General features: G+C 34.9%; 1 protein-coding gene across 1 annotated transcript in view; it reads right to left on the bottom strand.

The window, feature by feature from the left end:
* LOC126817153 (DNA polymerase theta) overlaps positions 1–12,054 on the bottom strand; it is a 132,062-nt gene that overhangs the window by 75,428 nt on the left and 44,580 nt on the right. The window contains exon 3 of the mRNA XM_050543998.2: positions 6,965–7,102. Coding sequence (XP_050399955.1) covers positions 6,965–7,102 — 138 coding nt within the window. The remainder of the gene's footprint in view (positions 1–6,964; positions 7,103–12,054) is intronic.

Genomic DNA, 12,054 nt, shown 5'->3' with positions numbered 1-12,054 from the left:
CAAGTTTCGTCAAAATCGGACAAGAATTGTGACCTGTAGAGAGTCCACAAACTAATTGTGGACGGACGGACTTCCGGACGGACAGGGGCGACAACAATATACCTCCACATGAAAATGTGGGCATATAAAAATGAGAAAGTAATTGTAATGATTACATTTAAAAAGTAATGGTAATGTAATTAATTACATTGGCAATGTAATGACCCCAGCCCTGTCTGAGACAGCACGTCAGACAGTGGGACCACACACACGGAAGACCCATCAGTACTTTTCTGAGAGTGTGATTCCAGGTGCCAATGGCGTTCATCAATCGTCTGGTCCACTCCATGTTATTGACACTCGCGGTGGATACTCCAGATACTGATGTATTGGTGTACAGACTCTAAACCTTCTTGTAATGTCTTGGAATTGTGATGAATTAATCACTAATGTGTCAACATTCTGTTCACAAAAAATTTCTTTTTCAAGAATGATTTGATTAAAGTGCCTCTCTGATTTTGAAATCTTACTGACGTTTTTTTTTTGCTGTTTAGTATACAATGATTTGATTAGGTTTTAATAATGACAAACGTTCAAAGGAGATGAAATTTGATAAAATGTTATCAACGACCACTTTACCTGAAATAAACACAAATACCAGACAATTATTAACCAAAACAATAGTCGACCTTAGTGATTGAGACTTAACCGATGACGAAATTACCACTCTATCAAGGGGATTAAAAGTTAGCACCCACCACAAAGTTCCTCAATCATGACACCTATATTGTCAACATTGTCAAGCCCGTCTATTAGTGTGTTCCCGAGATTCAGTCTTCTACAACATAGGCGAATACTTGGCACAAAAGAGCATCGTCCTACATCAAAGATTCGGTTGAATTCTGTGAGAAATTGCAGAATATTCAAAACCAGGGGAGGATGGTCTCAAATGATGTTGTAGATTTGTTTACAATTGTACCCAGGGGAGAGGCTCTGGAGAATTTTCCGTTTCAGAGCTGACCATATTCCATTTTTTCGAGATAAAATGTTATTTTATGAATAAATGAATAAAACATCTTAAAATGCCTTTTATTACAAAACGGATCATTTTAAACCAATGATAACAAATGATGAATTGTGAATGACTTGTAATGTTCAATGACCAGTTATTATTTAAATCTGTTTCCCGAATTAAATAACAGAAAATTACATCTTGTGAGCTCGTTTCATCTTTTTAGCAGACGAAGCCATTTTTCTCAGCTGCTAGTTGTAGTCGCGATTTATCCAGACATCTTCGTAGTTACTTCCGTTTCTTCGAGAATAAGGGCTGGATTCACAAGGCTACGGTATATTTGTGATGTCACATGGTTAATGCGGATAAACACGAGTCACGAGCCCGTCAGTAAAATAAGAAGTAAATGAAACGATTTTTACTTTTATGAAGTGACAGAAGTTTTTTTAAAGCATATATATACATTACAATGTTTAATTCAAGTTCAACTACAGAGTAATTGTATACAGGGATACATGAAAGACGGATTTTCGTTTCGATTAAAATTATGATTCCTAAATGATGAAATGAAAGTAGCTAAATACTAAAATAGACAGTGACAAAACCACGCGATATCATTCAATATTTCCGATTTTTATGAATAAAAAGATGAAATACTTGGATAACTGCAAAATTGTTTTGAGTTTGTGTTTAGTATCAGCAAATATCGGCTTTTCCGTCTTTTTCCGTGTGAGATTTCAAATTCCGTTTTGAGTGGACAATTCTGCGATTTCCGCGATTTTTCCGCGATCACGGAGAATCATCACCCCTATAGATTAGACAACCCACTGGTGACCTCCGTATCAACAGATAACATCATACTCCTGTTGAAACAATGCATCAAATTCAACATATTACTCCTGGGGTGACGACTTTTACGAAGAGACCAATGGATTGTCCATGGGTACCCCACTCTCTCCCTTAATTTCAGAAATATTTTTAACTGATTTAGAAGAGAATGCACTTCGAACGTCCACCATAACCCTGACATGCTTTTTTAGACGAGTGGATGATACCTTTGTTATTATCAAACAAGATGATCCAGAAACACCCACGTATAAAATTCACAATGGAAACAGAAAATAATAATCAACTACCTTTCCTCGATGTCTGTGTATCCAAAACCAACAACTCAATCAGTATCAGTGTCTACAGGAAACCAACCCACACCGACCAATATATTCACTTCAAATCCAATCACCCTAATCACAATTTCAACTTTGGTGAACCGTGCGAAAAAGATATGGGATACTGAGAGCCTCTCCAAGGAAATTGATCGTCTCAAATATGTCTTCACAAAATTCAACGGCTATCCAGAGAATTTTGTGACAAACACAATCAACAAGACTCACGGTGAGGTCCAAGCATAATGATTTGGGGTGGAATCGACCTGAACCAGAGAGTTGTTCCTGTGGTGTTCCAAAATCTTGGTCCAGGGAGAGGAGGCGGAATCACAGTAGTGCGCTACATAGATCAATCTCTCAATCACGTCATACCACATTTCGCACGTCATCAAAACTGTGTACAGATTCTAAACCTTCTCGTAATGTCTTGGAATTGTGATGAATTAATCACTAATGTGTCAACATTCTGTTCACAAAAAATTACTTAGGTTTTAATAATGACAAACGTTCAAAGGAGATGAAATTTGATAAAATGTTATCAACGACCACTTTACCTGAAATAAACACAAATGATTAATGGATAGCTTTTTGTGGTGTATTTACCTACAATAGAAATGAGAAGCACCACTTATTCACACTTTCTGAACAACAGTGTATTCAGCTCCGATCTATACTGTCTCTAAAATATTACGACACAGTGAGAGAAAAACAAATCAGTCCGAATGCCCTGTTTCAAATAGTACCAGACAATTATTAACCACAACAGTAGTCAACCTTAGTGATTGAGACTTAACCGATGACGAAATTATCATTCTATCAAGGGGATTAAAAGTTCGCACCAACCACAAAGTTCCTAAATCATGACACCTATATTGTCAACATTGTCAAGCCGTCTATTAGTGTGTTCCCGAGATTCAGTCTTCTACAACACAGCCCAATAGTGCTATATCTTCCCTATTTGGTGATTAATATAAACCAGCAAGAGATGGATAGAGAACAAGCTAAAAACAAAAACTATTTTTTGTACAATCAGGGCCATAATCCAGAAAGTTATGGTCTGAATTGTGCAAATATCAAAAGGATCTTAACTTCCTGAATTATGGCCCTTGATTGTACGAAAAATCGCGTTTTGAGCTTGTGGTCCCAATAAAGGTCACAATTTTTTATCCGACTGAAAAAACAAATGTGTGAATATATCACAGTTATACAATAATGATGAGTTCAAATTTTGTGAAAATCGCACCAAAACTGACGGACATAATGGCCGCCCCTTGTACGCAAAAAATATGGTATATCAAGGTTGTGGACCCTAGTGGCCACAGTTTTTGTCCGATTTGGATGAAATTTTAAATATATGATTTCATCACAAAGATTTTGGTTCCTGTTGATAATCACACATATTTGAATGTGACTTCCTGGATTATGGCCCCTGATTGGTCGAAAAGCGCATTTTAGCTTGTGGATTCTCTAGAGGTCACAGGGTTTTTTTTCCGATATTATAAACAGTTTAGATATATCACTATTCCACCATAATGAAGGCGGAATTGGAATTTCGGGAAAATCGAAATGAAAGTGCCGGACAAAATGACCTCTCTTTGTATGCAAATGGTGTATAAGTATGTAATACGAGGTTATGGACCCTCTAGAGGTCACAATTTGTATCCTATTTTGATGGAACTTGAATCATATCTTTATATTCCAAAAATCTGAGTCCCTTTTTATATATTCACGTTTTAGACCATAATCTTCTGGATTATGGCCCCTCATTGTACAAAAAATCTTTTTGTTTTTAGCTTGTTCTCTATCCATCTCTTGCAAAATGTGGGTGTATCCTGCCTGGCAGCCGCTGGTTTAAATCGGATAAAAATTGTGACCTCTAGCTAAAAACGCGATTTTTCGTACAATCAGGGGCCATAATTCAGGAAGTTACAATCTAATATGCACGAATATCGAAAGGAAACACGATAGTTGGGTTATAAATATGCATTTCAAATTTCATCAATATCAGATCAAAACTGTGACCTCTAGAGTGTCCACAAGCTAAAAACGTGATATTTCGTACAATCTGGGGCCATAATCCATGACGTTATCGAAAGGAACGAAGATCTTTGGGAGATAGACCTATATTTCAGGTTTCGCCAAAATCGGATAAAAATTGTTACCTGTAGAGTGTCCACAAACAAATTGTGAATGGACGTCTGGACGGACAAACAGGGGCGAGTAGTTCCATAACATTCAACTCAACATTGCACTTAAACCAAAACATGTGGACAAATTAATTTTCTTTAAAAAAAATTGGAAACCTAAATGCTAGCTACTTCATGTATACTGATCTGATTGCCTAAAATATTGTCATCCGTCCATATACAAGATCAACTGATGGTTTTTGTTACGTTTTCTGTTACTAACTAGATAAACTAGTAGTTATTATATTAACTAACATTGCCTAGAACTTTCTAGTGTTTCATTGATTTTAGTTTGATTAAATGTTTTAAACCTAAACTAATAAACAAATCAAACTATCGCAATAGCCCAATAGTATCACAATATTTAATCCCCAATAGTAATAGTATTGCAATAGCTGTTTACCCAATAGCAATATTATCGCAATGATGAAAATTACCAACAATAGTCACCCCTAGTAAAATTCACAAATTACTATCTTCATTTATTCTCTGGATAAAGCGAAATGTTCGTAATAATAGTAGTTTATCAGTCGATCGAAATTAGGATTCATTATGGCACCATGGTATTTCTTCATATTTGACACAAATTTTTGTTTTTGTCTATCACGTCACTTGTAAAGTTTTTAATCATTCGTAGATGATACACAAATGGCAAAATGATCAGGTGACAACCATAACTGAAATTGCTTTACAAAATAAAATTCTGTATCACTATGACATAGCTTTCAATAATAACTACAATATTTAAAATTAAACCTCTGTCAGCATGTGTATACCAGCGGCTGGCAGGCAGGATACACCCACATTTTGCAAGAGATGGACAGAGAACAAGCTAAAAACAAACAGGTTTTTTTGTACAATCAGGGGCAATAATCCAAAAGTTATGGTCTGAAATGCGCAATATCGAAAGGGACTTATAAAGATATGTTTTAAGTTTCATCAGAATATGATAAAAATTGTGACCTCTAGAGGGTCCACAACCTTTGTATAGCATACTTTTACACAATTTGCGTACAAAGAGCGGCCATTTTATCGGGTAGTTCCATTTCGATTTTTCCGAAATTCGAATTCAACATTCATTATGGTGGAATGGTGAAATATTTAAACGGTTTTTAAAATCAGAAAAAAAATTTGTGACCTCTAGAGAATCTGCAAGCTAAAAATACGATTTTTCGAACAAACAGGAGCTATAACCCAGGAAATTTTTAAATCGGATAATAATTGTGACATCTTCAGGGACCTCAAGTTAAAAACACAATTTTTCGTACTATCAGGGTCCTTCAACTAAGAATGGAAAAGATCGCTCTAAGAATGTAAAAGATAGGTAAACACCGACATTGTACTCAGATACACCTCGCCCTGTTAATTGGGTGAATAGTAATGTTTTTTACAAAATGTTCTTTCCGTACATAGTAGGGAGTCACATCTGTTATAAATATTTTGTACAATATGGACAAAACAGTACAGAGCAGTATAATTTAATAATATAATAATCATTGATCTAATATTGCAACATAATGGCTGAGAATAACAAAGAAATCATGCCCAAGAAAGAGAGTAGAAGAGTTATCAGTGCAGAAATTTCACCGTTTTGAAACCAGATGTCCAGGAAAGATCCTTGCCAATTTCTTGGTGTAACACGGCACAAAGCCATATTTTTAAATTAAAGAATATAGATTTAGATATTATCACACTTCAAATAAACTGGTCCAGTATTCATTAGCAAATTTTGGGCATGTAACGTCTACAAAATGTGTTGCACAAAAACAGAACGACAAGTTATCTTTTCCATTACAAAATTGGAAGGGGATCACGGTGGCTAAGTGGGAAAGACGCTGGCTCACTAGCCTGGAGGTCGGGTGTTTGATCCCTGCATTGGCCGAGAAAGTTCATCCCAATTTTCCGGCTTGGTTCCCCCTTGTCAGTGATGGAGGAAAGAGGGCCTGACAAGAACAGCTGTCTAGTTGTTTGGATGGGACCAAAAACCGAGCTCCAATGTACACATTGGTGTGCACGTAAAAGATCCCTTAACAGTTGGAATTCGATATAAGAGTAGGCCGTAGCACACTGTATGGCGTATGCCCGTTTTCATTAGCCCGGTATAGGAGCAGATCAGTAGGACGTTAAAACCCCATTACATTTCATTTCATTTCACAAAATTTGAAAGATGAATTATTTAAAGTTTTTGACCCTGCAAGAAATGGAAAAAATAATTTAAACTTTGCTGCCGTTTCATTTGAAGTTCTTACACCTTATCATGGCTTGTGTCAAATCAGTTTCAAAACAATCAGATGATAAATGTATGTACACTGTTCACAAGAAATTGTGGACAACGAATGGAACAACGGACGAATGGCACCACCTCAGCATGCAACTGATTTAGTGGACAAAATTGAAAGCAAAAGCACTGAATAGTTTTGAGTTCTGCTTTGGAAACAAAAGAGACGCAAGGACAGACAAAATGAGTTTTCGTGGAGCAAAGTGAAAGCTTGCTCGGAAAATAAAGAAACTATTTTTAGCTGAATATTGTTGAACTTGCTACAAAATCAAACCGATTTGCATACATTTGATTTGACATGACAAATGTGCTAATATATCATTTTTTCAATATTCCATAACCTTACCTAATACATTTCCAGTACATAAACATTCAGCCTGCCAATGAAACAATCTGGTTATTCCAATTTTTCTGTAATATTTTAAAACTGGCTGTGGAAGACCCCATGAAGACAAACTTAATCTTGAATCATCATATTTACTATCTGTAATTAATCAAGAAATCCCAATATATTCCTGACATAGTTATTGCTTGAACTTAAATCATCAAAATATACTTCTAATAATTCACAAGGTTCAATAAAGTGAAACAAGGGCCATAACTCTAGATGTAAGGAACGGAAATTGCCGAAATTCAATAGGATTCTTCATCTCACAGATGGACGTGTAAAAACCAGAGCTGAAAATTCCTTGAAAGCATAACTACCGGTAACAATATAATTCCAGCACGATGAAACGAGTGGCCTTTCCTGCCATTCTTTCTAGCACTTGTAATTTAAAAGATGTCACTACCGTACTGGAGTCCAAATCCTCGAAAACAGGCATGTTTTATCGTTTCATAAATAAAGGCTATCCCCACGTATGACATCAGGTCAGTTTAATAATGATAAAAGATAGGCTGCCAGGCAAGGAAACAGAGTTAATCTGATATTAACTTCAGCCACTAGAGCGTCCACAAGATTCTTCAAAGCGATCAAGGGTCATAGCTCTGGCAGTAATTATCCGAAATTGTTCAAAATCAATAGGCTTCTCTGTCTCATGACCTCAAACACTGTGTGTAAGTTTCAAGTCAATCGGATTTAACTTTAGCCTCTAGAGCATCCACAAGATTTTTCAAAGTGAAAATCATTGAAAATCAATAGGCTTCTTCGTCTTATGACCTTAAACACTGTGCATAAATCTAAAGACAATCAGATATTGAAGGGCTAATCCCGATATTTTTTGGGAGAATAAAACTGCTTAATTTTGTGTTAAAATCCCTTAAAATCCTCTAGCTAAGGGCCTAAAAACTAACTCAATATTTGTGATAAGTTTTCAAACAACTTTAAACTGCCATTCTTAATCTGGAAATGGAGACCAGTGTCCCAAGCTGTATTATGTGGTGTCTGGATAAAACCAGACTTTTATTTTATAAAAATAATGTTAAGGGCTAATCCCGATATTTTTGGGGAGAATAAGACTGCTTAATTTTGTGTTAAAATCCCTTAAAATCCTTTAGCTAAGGGCTGAGCATCTAACTCAATATTTGTGATAAGTTTTCAAATAGGCTTCTTCGTCTTATGACCTTAAACACTGTGCATAAATCTAAAGACAATCAGATATTGAAGGGCTAATCCCGATATTTTTTGGGAGAATAAAACTGCTTAATTTTCTGTTAAAATCCCTTAAAATCCTCTAGCTAAGGGCCTAAAAACTAACTCAATATTTGTGATAAGTTTTCAAACAACTTTAAACTGCCATTCTTAATCTGGAAATGGAGACCAGTGTCCCAAGCTGTATTATGTGGTGTCTGGATAAAACCAGACTTTTATTTTATAAAAATAATGTGAAGGGCTAATCCCGATATTTTTGGGGAGAATAAGACTGCTTAATTTTGTGTTAAAATCCCTTAAAATCCTTTAGCTAAGGGCTGAGCATCTAACTCAATATTTGTGATAAGTTTTCAAACAACTTAAAACCGCCAGTCTTCATCTGGAAAATGGAGACCAGTGTCCCAAGCTGTATTATGCAGTGTCTGGATAAAACCAGACTTTTATTTTATAAAAATAATGTGTAGGTGAAATTTACCTTCCGTTGTCAAGTACAGCACATGGGTCATTCACTATACACTGTAACATTGGTACCGTTTAATCTAGCGTAAATAGCGTTGATTTCTACTCTGTTTCCAATTATTCATAAATATTGTTGAATTTCGGCGAATAGTGCTCAATTTGTACTTCTATCGAATTTCAATCTCACTGTTTAATTTTGATTACCAAGCGTCTAATTAACTAGTGTTTAGTTTCTCGACACGTGTTGAATTATAAGCATCCCGTCCAATTAGCACGACTGTTCAATAATTAGTTGGACCGTTCAATTTCCTGAGCCGTGATTTAAAATCTGTCAAGGTGTCTAGTTACGCAAGGTGTTCAATTTTGTTGTCAAACATCAAATTTCACATGCGATGTTCAGATATTACGATGTGTTTAGTTGTTGGTCATCGTTCAGTTTTGCCGCCGAATGTCTATTTTGCTGCACAATGTTGAAATATTGTAATAAGTGTTAGTTTTAGTACTGACCTGTTGCGATACGAATTTAGTGTTGAAAATCGGATCGAGATTTGTGATCCGAATACTTTTGTTTCCTATCCGAATACTATTCGGATAATTCGGAAACATGAAATTCTTGAACAAAATCACATCAAAAGTTCATATACTCATAATTTCTTACTTATTTCAATGTTTATGAGTGTCTGTGTATGCCGAGTATGAAATCTTACTTTCAATTTGCAAATTGTTTGAGCAGCGAACAAAAAAACTTGCCTCCCTTTAGCCACAATTATTAAGACTATCCATGATATCCAAAAAATCAATGAGGTGAATAAATTTGTGTATAACTACTCCTGTAATCTGCGGCCCTCCCATTTTTGCTCAATCAACACGAATCAAAAAAGTAAAATAAAAACATCTAACATTTATTCTGCCAAAGTCGTTTGCCTCATTCCGATAATCTACTGCTATTGAACCAATCAGTAAGTGAGAATATATACGTGACCTAGGTCGTTATGAATAAATTTCATTGCGGGAAGTCTAAACACAGTGTTAACTTGTATCCCGTAAACCCAAGAAGTAAGGATGTAACGGTTCAAAAATTCTTGAACCGGTTAACTGGTTGTTAAAAACCCAACCGTAACCGGTTAACCCATAAAAAATTTCTATCAAACTATTTGTTGCACCAAAATAAGACTTGAATATATATTTTTAAATTATTAGTATTACAGCCTTTGACCCAGTGACCCATATGTCAACCTTGACCCCACAGCATTGCGCACTCAAGTGATAATATAAACAATTTTACTATTCTATTTTATTATTATTTCATCACATCATACTTGTTTCCTTTTGAAATTTTGCTTATGGAGTGAGGAGGTTAATACTGTAAAACAATTAATCTGTCAATCAGTTGAGGCTATTTAATGTTTGGCAGCGAGTGCTAATAACGTATACAATTGTCAAAACTTCGAGCGGAGAATTTAGAGTCATTGTTCAATTAGTTTTATGAAATCAGAAATGGCATAAGGCATCACATGGTGAAAATTTTATGTAAATCGAATAATAATTGCCACTTTTATAGCCCAAATCCTTGAAAAGTGACTTGTAGAAAACCGTCTATTTCTCTGCAACCGTACAAGTTAGAAACCATTTTCTGGTATCTGTATGATCGTATGGGTTCAATCTATTTGTTGATCGGAATCAAATATCATAATTTTAAAAACATTACAAATCAGACTCATTTGAATAAAATATCTGTTTTGAAGGCTAAAAATACAGTTTTTGCCAAAATGACGTTACTTCCGGTGATAACGAAAATCTTAAATTACTTGTATGAAATTGTAAATGGCATTAGGTATCACACAGTGAAAATTTTATGAAAATCGAATAATAATTGACACTTTTATGGACCAAAAACCTTGAAAAGTGACCTGATAAAAATCGCCTATTTCTCCGCAACTGAACAAGTTAGAAACAATTTTGTGAAATCTATATGACCTTATGAATTTTATTAATATGTGAATGTAAACCAAAAGTTAAAATTATTAATACATATTAAATAATTCTTGGTTGAAAAAAATATTGATTTTAAAAGTTAAAAATGCATTTTTTGACAAAATGGCGTCACTTCCGGTGTCAATTTTAAATTGTAATCAATTTGATATGACGCATGCTTGCTTTTTGAATCAAATGGTGTCACTTTTGTGAAAATCCAATAATAATTGACTATTTTACAGGCAAAATAACGAAAACAGTGACTTATGCAAAATTGCCCATTTCTAGGTAACTGCTTATATTAAAAACTAATTTTAACATACATTTTCTTCGTATGGATTATAGCTACAAGTTTATAAAAGTTACGTAGAAATATTTTAAAATCTGAAAAGCCTGAATGGGTTGTAAATAGATCAATTTTACACCTTTTTTCACCTCTTAATCGAATTTGCTCAAAAATGAAATCGAAATTAAAAAAAACGATCCCAACATTTTGTGCGCCTTTAAAGGGCACACTCTTTTAATTATATCAGTTTTTTAAAAAAAATAATATTTGCTTTCGAAAACTGGTACCTAACTGTCAAAATTGTAGTTTTTGGTAATTTAAGCCACTTCCGGTGCCGACAGATAACTCTATCGGTAACAAAAAAGATAGGTTGCCAGGCAACCAAACACAGCCCACAGCAACTAAATCGACCGGGCAGTCAACAAGGGTTGTCGCATATTTTTACTTTTTTCTGTAATGAAACATTTATAATACACTAAAATCTGATTAAGAGCAACAACCCACGAAGTAATTATCAGAAAACTATTAGAATTTGTTTGGTTTTTTTAAAGTTCTGCCCCATGCTAACGTTTTGTATGCAAAGCTTTTAATATGGTTGATTTAACTGTTCAAGTCATAAAAATTCACTGAAAATCAATATACTTGTTCGTCTCAAGATCTTAAACTCTGTGTATCAATCTGAAGTCAATCAGATGATAACTTAAGGGCCATAACTTTGGCAGTAATTATCGGAAATCGTTGAAAATCAATAGGAATCTTCGTCTCATGACCTCAAACACTGTGTATAAATTTAAACTCATTCGGATATTAACTTGAGCCTCAAGAGCATCCACAAGATTGTCTGAAGTGATCAATGGCCATAACTCTGGCAGTAATTATCGGAAATTGCTGAAAATCAATAGGCTTCTTTGTCTCATGACCTTAAACACTGTGTATAAATTGAAAGTCAATCGGATATTAACTTTGGCCTCTAGAGCGTCCACAAGATTTTTGAAAGTGATCAAGGGCCATAACTCTCGCAGCAAATATTGGAAATCATTGAAAATCAATAGGCTTCTTCGTCTCATGACCTTAAACACTGTGTATAAATTGAAAGTCAATCGGATATTAACTTTGGCCTCTAGAG

This window comes from Patella vulgata, chromosome 4 (genome assembly GCF_932274485.2).
Source record: "Patella vulgata chromosome 4, xgPatVulg1.2, whole genome shotgun sequence".
NCBI lineage: Eukaryota > Metazoa > Mollusca > Gastropoda > Patellidae > Patella > Patella vulgata.
Note: the sequence above shows the minus strand (reverse complement) of the source record. Positions and strands in the feature narration are given on the sequence as shown.